The sequence below is a fragment of the Bidens hawaiensis genome, unplaced genomic scaffold (assembly GCF_021521415.1).
Source record: "Bidens hawaiensis isolate Kalapana, Puna unplaced genomic scaffold, B.hawaiensis_p1.1 tig00040689_1, whole genome shotgun sequence".
NCBI classification, from domain to species: Eukaryota; Viridiplantae; Streptophyta; class Magnoliopsida; order Asterales; family Asteraceae; genus Bidens; species Bidens hawaiensis.
The window spans coordinates 88555-101873 of NW_027497198.1; the positions used below are offsets into that span (position 1 = coordinate 88555).

Consider the following 13319-nt stretch of genomic DNA (forward strand, 5'->3'; position numbering starts at 1 on the left):
AAGTTCATATTCGGCACAAATTTTATTTAACACAAACTTTTGGAACTTAAAGCTTTGGATTTAATAAATTACAAGGAAAACAAAGATATATTCCCAACACACACAAACACACTGCTAACATGAATAACATACTCAGATCTAGATAACAACATTACAGCATCAGCCTAGTGAATTAACCTAGGCTTGCACTCCAAAGTACGTACCTTGTAATTTCTGGATTGTTGACATATGGCTCCAAGGAAGACATAACCCTTCTAAGGTCAGCTTTCTCAATGTTTCTGGAAACCTTATTGGGTTTGCAAAAGTTAACGATTCAGACACATCTGTGTCTATGTTCAAAGCTTCAAGATGTGTCATCTTGGCAAAGCTTAGTAACCCATGATCAGAGGAAATAGAACACCCAAGCTTCTTGATATCAGGAAAAGATTCAAGCAAAAACTGAGTCCCGTGATCTAATATTAGTCTGGAAATTGTCTGCAAGTTGAACAACGCAGGAACACTGAAATCAATTGGGATGTCGATTTTGTAACACCGTATATGCCTTAGCTTCACCATATTATCTGCTGAATACTTGAAGCTTTGGAAAATGCCTTTGATAATGAGAGTTTGAAGGCTCCATAACTTGGCCTTGGAGAACGGTAATACATTGTTGAATGACCAAACTGCTAAGTACCTTAAATGAATCAGTTGGCTTATGTGGCCGAAATCAACACGTGGTACATCTTGTAAATCTAACACCCTAAGAAGCAGAAATGAAGGGGACAAACTTGTAAGTCTTTCATTTTTATTTGGTGGTCGACTGTCATAAAAGCACAAAAAAGACCTTGTGTGAGAGGCAAAATTAAGCCGATATTTATCCCACAAAACTTTATAGTCTGTGAATAGACGTTGTTGCTTCACTATGCTGGAAACAGAACCAGAGCCAAGACTTCTGCGTGACTTTGAAAAATTCACTCTCTTGAAGAAATTTTCTTCATCCGCTTTTTTCAAGCATAGTTTTCTCAAAAGATCATGTAGGCGACATGATTTAACTCCTCCTTTAGAACTTTTATCAGCAACAATCAACAAATTTCTGTCAATCAGATCCATTAGGTAATACCCACCTTCTTCCTCCAAGCTTCTTTGGCCTGATTCTTTTATAAACCCTTCAGCCATCCAAAGCCAGATCAACCTGTGCACTTGAATTTTATAGTCTTCTGGAAAGCCGCCAGTATAGAGAAAACATTTCTTCAAGTGACAAGGTAGATGATCATAGCTCAACGCTAGCGTATCCAAGCATCCTTTGGGGTCATTAACAATGTATGAACCCACACTTTTTGCAATTTTCTCCCACAAATCTTTCGTCTTCTCTCCTTTTTCCAGAAGTCCTGCTATGACAACTAAAGCAAGTGGTAATCCTTCACACTTTTTAGCTATATGCTTCCCTGTCTCAATCAAACTTTCAGGGCAATCATATCCCCTAAAAATCTTTCTACACAATAGCTCCCAACTTTGGTCTTCTGTTAAAAGTTGCAGGTGATGAGTGAAACCGCTCCGGCTTATATGCAAAGCAACTTCTGTAAGCCGGGTGGTTAAAAGAACCCTACTACCAGTTTTATCATCTGGAAAGCATATTCCCACATCTTCCCATGCCTTACAACTCCATATATCATCAATGACAATCAAATATCTTCTACCCTTTAGGCTCTGGTACAGCATTTCACACAGTTTTGATTCACTCGCGGCTTCATCAACTGATTTGCTTATTGATGACAGCAGCTGTAGCAACATACCTTTTACTGAATATGCTTGAGACACAGTAGCCCACCCACGTTTGTCGAAATGATATTTCACAAGAGAATCATTGAATATTTTGGTAGCTAGAGTGGTCTTACCTTGTCCACCCATACCCACAATCGAGATTATGTCTAGCTTTTTGCGGTCTCCAGTGAGTCTATCCAATATTAATAGTGCATCGTTTTCAAAGCCGACAATGAATTCTTCACGTTCAGTTGCGCTAAGATTCACTCTTGTATTTCCGCCTGTTTCAATAGCTTGAAACTTGTTGTCCATCATCATGTCTCGCTCAACAATGTTTTGGAACAAGTTCCCCTTGTTATTACTCGTGATCTCCACTCTGATAGAGCTTAGGTCAATCATAACACCCTTAAGGTCCTTAGAAGAGCAATTGAGTAAATTACGCGGCAGCGATCCATTCGGTTGGTTATAATCGTTTTTTATTATCGAATAAGATATAAACATATCAACGGTATCTTCTGCTTCCTGTGCTGCTTCTATTAGTCTTGTCTTCCAGTTACCCACATCTTCAAGTTCATCTTCACCTTTGAAACATGATCCAATCAAGTAGTCAAGCTCCCCATAAAGCAACTGAATCATAGGCTTTCTTTCTTTGATGAAAGGATTATTGTTGTTGTCATCAATTAACCACCTCAATTTCTCCATGAACAATTTCAGATCGGTGTTTGTCATCTCTCCAAGTCAACTCTTGTGAACAAGATTGGTTGAAGGGTGTTCTGGATTCCAATCAATTTGTGTCGGGTGTTGGCAATATCGGTCAAAGGTTTAGTGGCCACTCGTTTATTGTTGTTTTTCTTCAATAAGGTTTTTTTAATCTAACCTCTTAAAATTTAAAAGATTCAACTTGCTTTAAATACAATCCACATTCTATTAATATTTGAGATCTTAATAATTTTGTGGTTATTTGGATATATTGTTTGTAAATACTTACAAATATAGTCCTTTAACATGAATCAAATTTTGTTAATTTGATAAATAGTTGTATATTACCCTCTTATTTTAATTAATCAACTATTTCAAGACATTTAAACGGTTATAACTTTTCACACGTTAATATTTTTAAAAAAACATTACACCATAAAAACGAGTATTTTATTCTCTTTAATTTGAGTATAGTATTGCTATAGTTTTTTTTAAGTTTTTGAGAAATAACATGTTACGTGATAGCGGGTTAGACTGAAAACATGTCGGATCATGTAGGTTTGGGTCATGGGTCAGAACTGGGTTCGGGTCAATTTTGGATGGTTCATATTGAAAGAGGTCTGGTTACAATAGGTTTCGGGTTAGAACAGTGTTGGGTTGGCCGGAACAGGTTTATTTAAAAGATTTTTTCTTTAAGTACTATACATTTTAGCTTTGCCTTTTGATTTAAACCTCCAGTTACGCATATCAAACACCACGTAGCACGCATAACACAACTTTCATACACTCAACTCAATGTCCCACACGAGTAAATTGGCATAAGTTACACGCACTGTGCCGGTTACGCATGTTTATGCCAGTCACGTGCATTCCGATATCGGTTACACGTTTTCAATCGTCAGTTTCACGCATATTGGCTTTGTTAGTGTTAAGCGTCCGATTTCGGGTTATGTGCGTACCGTCATCGGGTTACGTGCGTGCCGACATCGGTTACACGTTCAATGCAATTTTATGGCGCTTACCGACACCGGATTGCGCACATACATGCATTGTGCGACACACATATCGGCACTGGTTAAGCGTTCAGTGTCGTGTTACACGCATACCATAGCAAGGAGTCTACTAGTTGGATGCAGTTTTTACGTGTGTACCCCGTCGCATCGCGCGGGCACATAGATAGTTTTCTAAAAAAATAAAAAAGAAATATCTTCAATAAGGTTTGGGCGGGGTGTTAAATGTAAAATAGTTTAAAGTTTGCTATGACAAGTTCTGCTATGTGAGGGATAAAATGTTTGTCATAAGGAATCAAACCGATTTTTTTATAGCAAACTAAAACATTATAAAACTTTGACGAACAACGACGACCTGAGTGGACTCCCCTGGCTCCGCCCTTACTTTGATGCAATCTAAGTCGGGTGGTTAAGTTAGAGTAGCAACTATATAAAAAAATTGTTTCCATGACAGGACCGAACCTAGTTTGTAAAACAGAAAAGACAGGCATTTTAGGCCCTTGTTGTATGTATATGGGCTTTAAAACTTTTGACTATATTACAACTTTTGTTCCTTTAAACGTAGTCAAATTATGGATCAGATCTTAAACAAAAGTTCACTTTCATTATCTGTTTATTTTTTAATGACAAAATGTCTCGCTTTTATTTCTTTACACTAATGGTCATCTAAAAAATTAGTTAAATTGTGACATGTACCATGCACATGAGGTTATAAAGGTAAATTACATCCCTTATTATATAATCTGGACCATAGAATTAGAAGATACAATAATTACTTTGAGTTTTTTATTTTTTATCTATGAATTGAGCTTGATTTGTTATCTGGCTCACTTAAATTGCTCTTATATTTCATTATATCTGGGAAAAGTCACTTTCCATTAAGCTCTAAGAGTCAAAGGTATATTGATTTCTTCATGTTTTGCATTGGTTCAATCAAAACTGAGTTGTTCTTTTTGTTGTGGGGATGCCTCAAATTGTTAATTAGACGTTATAGTGGTTGTTGAAATATTAATTGAAGTTTGTAACTGGTTATGCCTCAAATTGTTAATCAAAACTGAGTTGTTCTTTCCATTCAGCTCAAATAAGAATATGAAGAAGATGATGAAGATGAATATGAAGAAGATGAAGAAGATGATGAAGATGATTGCCTTTTTCAAAAAAACGAAATTCATATGGAATTCATCTAAGGAGATGAATTTCAAAATAACTCAAAATCAATCTTATTTGAAAACTCACGTTGCTGATAAAAACAACTTGAAACATCACGTTACAGTTGGTTTTTTTCAGGTTATATTTTGTGTCAAAAGTTACGTTTCTGACAGATTTGGGATGAAAAATATCGGGGTAGGTGGGAGTGGAACACACTTGGCAGAATCTGATTCATCTACGAAAAGTCACGGGGAATCTCATAAACTCACGTGTACGTGAGATTTGAAGGGCTATTTTGGGAATTTGCAATCTCACATGCTATTTGATGTTTTCTCTCTCATAAAATGGGCTATTTTGGTAATTTGCTCGTAAATAAATCTTGAAAAGGATGGTCTTAATTTAATATTCACTCATAAAAAATTTGAGCATCTTTTTTCTGATCTCTCTTTCTCCTTTATCTCTTTTTTCCTTTTTTTCTTTAAAAAAAAAGATCACTTTTCCATAATGTGGGTTTATATTCGAAATGGATGGAGTGATCTAATATTTAAAACATGGTATGGTGTACATTGTGATACAGATGGAGTGATTTGTAGCAAAAATTGCACTCATGATTGTGATTGAGTTGAATTAGGGTAGGTTAATTTGGTTGCGGATTTCATTGTAATCGGAAATTGAATTCCATTTTTTAATATGTTTAGTTCTGTTAAATTTGTTGGAATTTTAATCTTAATTAAAAATTTAATATGTTTGTTTAACAAATGAATTGAAATTGAAAGTAATTCTATCAAATAATTTCTTACAAAATAATTTAACAATCTCTTTAAAATATGAAAGAATTCAACACAACTAAATGTAATAATTGATCACGCGATCACCGTAGTCACATTCTTCACCGACCACCTGGTCAGCATTACCACAGCCACTCCGCCATGGACGAAAACTTAAGTCCCGTATCGATAATCAACACACAAACTAAACGAATAACTCTCGTTTATATTAGTCAGAAAATATTACTCAAAAAACTGATTACAAACTATCAAACCCTAACTCGGTTTGGCTCTTGATGTACCCTAACTCGGTTGCATCTAGATGAACCCTAACTCGGTTACATCTCGTGTGTGTCTTCAGATGAACCCTAACTCGGTTACACCTCACACCACACTCTCTAATGTCTAACCATGACTTGGTGTATATAGACTAACCTAATTTGTTAGCCAAGACATTACCAAATATAATAAAACCCTAATTGTAACCCCAAAACCCATTACATAATAATGAATCCCATGGGCCCAATAGGTCCAACCGGTCACCTACACGTGACGGTCCTGTTAAGTTGGGAATTACTTCCAACAATCACCCCCTAATTTATGACTTGAAATAGGTGGTCCTTCAACTCCGAGCATGTCTCTTTTGCTCTGTTTAATTTGACTCATGAACTTGACCTTCTTGGTTTGCACAACCATCTTGGCCTTGATCTCCCCGAAACTTTTCTTGATCCATAGATATGTTCTTCGGCTCCCTCGAACTCGACTACCTTTGTGACCCTATCCCCGACCATTCACTCGGCCGTATAAAAACGCATAACCACTCCTTTGGCTACGATCTCGGTCATCTAATCGAGCGAACAACAATCTACCTTGATCTTCTTTTGTTCCTTGCTTTGCTTTCTCTTTGTTTGTGGTCCCCGCAAACTCAATATCTCGACATAAACTGCTTTCGGGCCTAAGCCTTGAAGGAACTTGCTTGCTCTCCTCGTTCACCGCACAAGACCCCGATTCAGAAACCCAACTTGGTTCTGATATGCGTCGATTGATAGCTTCTCCTCAAGCCACCGCTCACGCCAATCTCTGTTAACTAAATTATCGATTTCTTGAACTTGGCTCTGATACCAATTCAAGTCCCGTATCGATAATCAACACACAAACTAAACGAATAACTCTCGTTTATATTAATCAGAAAATATTACTCAAAAAACTGATTACAAACTATCAAACTCTAACTCGGATTGACTCTTGATGAACCCTAACTCGGTTGCATCTAGATGAACCCTAACTCGGTTACATCTCGTGTGTGTCTTTAGATGAACCCTAACTCGGTTACACCTCACACCACACTCTCTAATGTCTAACCATGACTTGGTGTATATAGACTAACCTAACTTGTTAGCCAAGACATTACCAAATATAATAAAACCCTAATTGTAACCCCCAAAACCTATTACATAATAATGAATCCCATGGGCCCAATAGGTCCAACCGATCACCTACACGTGACGGGCCTATTAAGTTGGAAATTACTTCCAACAAAAACCACCATTTAAATTTGGAACCAAGTATCTCTCCAAGTTTTTGTGAACGTTGTTAAAAAGTTTATTTTTCCTTTTTAAATCCACCAAATACATATATGTAAAATGTTTACGTAAGCATACTAACTAAGCCAACAACCACTACCAAGAATTTGGGCACAAACTTGCCATTCATGCAACTATTAGATGTAAAATATAGTCACTGGTACTATAATTTTGCTAATACAAATCTTTTCACCATAACAAGTATAATGTTATAGAGGAACAACTGATTTTTGAAACTATCTTGACCATCTTGACAATGCTATAGGTTACAGTTGACTATAGCTTAATCACTTGTAGCTGTAAATATGTATCAACAAGATCTCAAATATCCATGACCGTGGAGTTAGTGAAAGAAAGGGTTTCCCATAAAGAAGACTTCACTTGTATACACCGGAGTCAGGTTGGCAGGTCTTATATCACGGATAGTGTGAGTCAAGATGACATGGAGATCATCATTCTCCATTTCATGTTGTGCCTTTTGAATTCTATATACAGAATCACGTACATGAATGCTTGAGTAATCAATCTCAAAATGCTCGAGTGTGTACATGTTTCCTAGTTCTAGAGGAATTTTATTTAGATTTTCACAACCTCTCACTACTAGTTTCCTGAGGCGTGGGAAGTTGATGCTAGAAGCTTCCCAGACACGGAGGTTCAACTTCTCTAGTTTCAAATATTTTAACCGGTGAAACTGCCCATCCTCGGTTTCCCATAGGTCTCCCCAGAACGAAGATTCTAGTAACTTGAGAACCTCTAGATTGGGTAGTCGTTGAATTGTTGACGTATGATTCCAGGGAAGAAGTAACCCTGATAAGGTCAGCTTTCTCAAAGATTCCGGAAACCTTATTGGGTTCGTTAAAGTTAATGATTCATGTGTGTGCTTTTCTACGTGCAGAGCTTCAAGATGAGTTAGCATGACAAAGCTAAGTAATCCGTTATTTGTTGATTCTGAAGAAACGGCACACCCTAGCCTTTTGATATCAGGAAAAGATTCAAGCAAAAGCTGAGTCCTGTGATCTAATATTAGCCTAGAAATCGTCTGCAAGTTAAACAATGCAGGAGCACTGAAACTAATTGGGATGTGGATTCTGTCAAACCGCAAATGCCTTAGATTTACCATATTATCTGGTGAATATATGAAGTTGCTGAGCATGCCTTTAACAAAGAGAGTTTGAAGGCTCCCGTAATTGGCTTTTGAGAATGAAAATTCATGGCCACATGACCAAACTGCTAAGTACTTTAAATGAAGCAGTAAGCTTATGCTGCTGAAAGAAAATATTGGAATGTTTAGTAAATCCAACACCCTAAGAAGCAAAAAGGAACCAAGCCAACTTGCAGTTCTAAGGTATTCTGGCCGTCGACTATCAGGAAAGCACAAAACAGACCTTGTGTGTGGGGCAAAATCATGTGAACAAATCTTACACAAAACTTCGTAATCTGTAAATAAACGCTGCTTCGATATGCTGGAAACTGAATTAAAGAAAAAATTGATTTTTGACATTGGCATACTCATTTTCTTGAAAAACTTTTCTTCAGAAGCTTTTTCCAAGCATACTTCTCTCAATAGATCATGCAAACAACATGATTTAATTCCTCCACTAGACCTTCTATCAGCAACAACCAACAGATTTCTGTCAATAAGATCCATTAGGTAACGCTCACCTTCTTCCTCCAAGCTTCTTTGGTCTACCCTTTTTATAAACCCTTCAGCCATCCAAAGCCTGATCAACCTTTTCACTTGTATTTTATAGTCTTCTGGAAAGCCGCCAACATAGAGAAAACACTTCTTCAAGTGAAAAGGTAAATGGTCATAACTCAAAGCTAGTGTATCCAAGCATCCTTTGGGATCATTAATAATGTACGAGCTCACGCTTTTGGCGATTTTTTCCCACAAAACTTTCCTCGTCTCTCCTTTCTCCAGAAGTCCTGCAATGACAACTAAAGCAAGTGGTAATCCTCCACACTTTTTAGCTATATGTTTCCCTGTCTCAATCAAACTTTCTGGACATTCACGTCCTCTAAAAGTCTTCCTACACAACTCCCAACTTTGGTCTTCTGTTAAAAGTTGCAGGTTGTGAGTGAAACCTCCCCGGCTTATATGCAAAGAAACTTTTGTAAGCCGGGTGGTTACAAGAACTCTACTACCAGTCTTATCATCTGGAAAACATATTCGCACATCATCCCATGCCTTACAACTCCATATATCATCAATGACAATCAAATATCTTCTACCCTTTAGGCTCTGGTACAGCATTTCACACAATTTTGATTCACTCACGGCTTCATCAACTGATTTGCCTATAGATGCCAGTAGTTGTAGCAACATACTTTGCTTTGAATATGCTTGAGACACAATAGCCCAGCCACGTTTTTCGAAATGATATTTCACAAGAGAATCATCAAATATTTTGGTAGCCAAAGTGGTCTTACCTTGTCCACCCATACCCACAATTGAGATTATGTCTAGCTTCTTGCGGTCTCCGGTGAGTCTATCTAACATTAATAATGTGTCTTCTTCAAAGCCGGCAATGAATTTTTCATGTTCAGTTACACTAATATTAACTCTTGTATTTTCGTTTGTTCTGGTTGCTTTAAATTTGTTATCCATCATCATGTCTTGCTCAACAAGGTTATGGAGCAAGTTCCCCTTATTATTATTCATGATCTCTGCTCTGATATAACTTAGGTCGATCATAACACCCTCAAAAGAGTGATTGGCAGAAGACATTAACGTATCAATGCTATCTTCTGCCGCCTGTGCTGTTTCAATAAGTCTTCTCTTCCAGTTGTTTCCCACATCTTTAAGTTCATCTTCTTCTTTGAAACATAACCCAATCAAGTAGTCAAACTCCGCATATAGCAACTTAAACATAGGCTTTCTTGCTTTGATGCGAGGCTTAATGTTGTTGTCGTCAATTAAGCGCCTCAATTTCGCCATGAACGATTTCAGATCGGTGTTTGTCATCTCTCCAAGTCAACTCTTGTGAACAAGATTGGTTGAAGGGTGTGTTGATCGATTCCAATCAATTTGTGTGGTGCGTTGACCGATTCCAATCAATTAGAGGCCGGCCATCGTTTATTGTCGCTTTTCTTCAATAAGGCTTGTATTTTTCTAACAAGAAAAAGAATAGTCTAAGGCGGGATGTTAAAAGTTGAATAGTCTAAAGTTTGGTGATATTGTTAAAACTTAGAAATATCTTACCACATATTTTGATTCACGTAGAAACAGTAACTTACCATAGAATTAGAAGATACAATAATTACTTTAGAGTTTTTTCCTTTTTATTTTTATCTATTAATTGAGCTTGATTTTGTTACCTGGCTCTCTTAAATTGCTCTTATATTAGTATAATAGGTTACAGAAGAGTGGAATTTGATATGAGCCGTCCGATAAGATCCAAGACTGAATTGGTCGTTCGATAAGTATGGATTAAAAGGCTATTATTTTCCTCACATGTAACTACCTCACTACACATTTTTCCTCACATGTAACTAACCCACTACACATTTTTTCTCACATATAACTACCCCACTACACCTATTTACATGGGTAACCACCCACTACTAAATATATTTATATAAACTTTGAAGCATTCTTTATGCATACATCAACCATTGCACAAAGATGGAAGAAAACCAAAGTGATAAATGTGACAATCGTCAATTTCAGGTTAACTCCGTTAACTCAACTCCGTCAATTCAAACTTAAAGATCACTGAATCTATAACGCACACCTCATTACATTTAAACTAGGGTTTAAATGACGCTTGACACTTACTACATGTGTAGTCTTTCGGGATTTGCACCGAAATGCAAAAGAGTTGACGCAAACGATTGGTGAATAAACGAAAAACGTCAAAACAATAATTATGTGATAATTATGTGTTAGACTTATGTGTTATGTGATAACATTGTTATAAACGTTAACTCAATGTGCTAGAACTAGTTAATTAAGCTAGAAAAGTACAAACTTAAAGTTGAGGGACTAAAGTGTAACATGTAATTATTATTAATAAATATAAACCCTAACCTCTCCTCCCTCTCCCTCTTCCCAAAGCCGACGGCCAGCCCCCCCCCCCTTCCCCCTCCTCACGATCGGCTCACACACACACACACACATATCTCTTGGTTTTTGATCTTGTTTTTCACAATTGAAGCCTCCTACATCCGTTTCTAGCCATCTTCTACCTTCTTCTTGCTTGTATTGGTGTTTTTGAAGGTATAATTACAAACCCTAGGTCCAATTTTCATATGTATGTGTTCATATGTTTTATCTTGATTTGATGATGGATTGATTGTGATATGATAACTAGAATTGGTATTATTACATGTTAATCGTTGTGTTCTTGATTTTGAATTCAAATAAAACCCTAACCATGGATGTAATGTGTAATTGATGTGCATGGATAGTGATTATGGTGTCTAGGATGTTATATGAAGGAATTATGGTTTATAAATGGCTAATATGTTGAGTTTTGTTGCAAACAGTTTCTGGACAGATTGTGTTGTTGATGTTCAATTGACTGTATCGGGGTGTAAATGTGAAAATTGGTTGAGATTATTGATACTACAGTAAACTAGGTTGAGTCTAGTTTCTAAAGAATATAAATTTGCAATTTTTGGACGTGTGAAAGTTAACCTTTATGATTTTACAAAAACGTTGTGAAAAGCTGAGTTGTTAGACCTGCTGTTAGGTTGTTTTGTAAATGTTATATCTCATGAACTACGAGACCAATTGGGTTGGTTCCACTTCTGGAAGTTGACTTGTTGAGTTAGGAACCTAACCCAAGTGGTCTTGCATTTATTGGATTTTTCATTTAACAGGAATTTCAAATAACATTCTGTTGCGCATGAATTTGACTGTTATGAGTTTGCTGTAATGATTTGATTATTGTGAGAAACCTAGGTGGAATAAAAATATAATAAAATATGTTCTGGAAACCTAAGACATACATGCTTTTGTGATGATTTTTGGTAAATTAATTGAGATGCTATGATCGGTGGAATAGTACAATCTTTCAAGTAGAATTTCTGTCTCGGTGAAACTAGCTGCTGAATTTTGTGAAAATGCATGAAACATGATAATTGCTAGTTAATTGTTATGTTTTGACCAAATTGCCCCTGCGGGGAATACTTGCTAAATAATTGTGGTGTTTTGACCAAATTGCCCCTGCGGGGAATAGTTGCTAGTGATGTACATTATTAATACATGACACGTAAACGATTGTTCACACACGTAGCGTATCACAAATGTGCTTGTTAAGTCACACACGATTCACAAACAAACACGAAACATGTTGTGTGCATAGGTATTATGTGCCGGGTCTAGAGACTCGATAATATTCTGACACTTAGAAAAATCTCTTTGTTGTTTTAGAACGCTAGAGAGAGTTTTTCTGTGACGCGCATCTTGGTGATTTATTTTGGGAATACTTCGCAAACAGTGAGTTTCACTTACCCCTTTAAACTGTTTTAAACGCTTTTCACTTGGGGGAGATAACATACTCCGAAAACGCTTTTAAGATTTTGTTAATATAGATTATATATCACTTGTAAAGACTAAGTGGCAAACGCAATAACTAAAGTCCTTCATTCACATCGAACCGTTTAATATTGGGTAATAGCGAGTCATTGTTGAGTAGTACTATTGGGTTTGACAAACCCCACCCAACGCTAAACTCGGCTGGAGGTCGAGTGGGTGTAATCTTGGCTAAACACATACCATGGTCGGTATAGACCTGGTGGCAAGGCAAATGATAAACAGTCAGCTTCGGTGTCGAACACTTAGTAATACTTGTTTTATAGGCTAGCTACCTATAGATATATAATTGATTTAACACTATCTGGTAACGCAAAACGCTGAACGCAAAACGCTGAACGCAAACGCTTTATTTTATATAAACTTGTGAACTCACCAACCCCGTGTTGACACTTTTAGTATGTTATTCTCAGGTAGCCGAGGCGGGCGCGCGGTATAGGATCATGCATTATCTGAAACGCTTTTGTTTCTGCAAACTATTTAAAACTGTTATCATTGGGTTTAAGTCGTCCTGCGTGACGCAACATTTATTTTATGGTTTTAACGCTTCCGCATTTAATTACTCATAAACGTTTTTATGGTTTGATTATAACTAATGAATCCGATCCTGTTAGTTCACACCCTCTGACGGTAAAACTCCGTTAGTGGATTTTGAGGGTGTGACAATAAAGATGTTCAAGTAAGGTGGAATACATGCATAAGTTGCTTTCGTCTTACCTTCATCATTTAATCATATTATTTGAAAGATCATTAGATTGTATTTTTAGTTGCAATGATAATGTACACTTGATATATTTTCTTTTGTTGCTTTGTGGTCTTGCTTATTTTTAAA

The 13319-nt window shown here is 36.7% G+C and overlaps 2 protein-coding genes across 2 annotated transcripts; both read right to left on the bottom strand.

The window, feature by feature from the left end:
* Nucleotides 1–177: 177 nt before the first annotated feature.
* On the bottom strand, nucleotides 178–2469 carry LOC143592317 (putative late blight resistance protein homolog R1B-17). The gene has a single exon (XM_077072263.1). It carries the CDS (start codon nucleotides 2467–2469, stop codon nucleotides 178–180), a length of 2292 nt encoding a protein of 763 aa, XP_076928378.1.
* Nucleotides 2470–7291: 4822 nt separating this feature from the next.
* LOC143592318 (putative late blight resistance protein homolog R1B-14) lies at nucleotides 7292–9886 on the bottom strand. Its single transcript, XM_077072264.1, has one exon. It carries the CDS (start codon nucleotides 9884–9886, stop codon nucleotides 7292–7294), a length of 2595 nt encoding a protein of 864 aa, XP_076928379.1.
* Nucleotides 9887–13319: the final 3433 nt, after the last annotated feature.

Bases quoted from the DNA above. Each gene is read 5' to 3' on its own strand.
- LOC143592317 (XM_077072263.1), bottom strand. From the start codon at position 2,469: ATGACAAACACCGATCTGAAATTGTTCATGGAGAAATTGAGGTGGTTA.
- LOC143592318 (XM_077072264.1), bottom strand. From the start codon at position 9,886: ATGGCGAAATTGAGGCGCTTAATTGACGACAACAACATTAAGCCTCGC.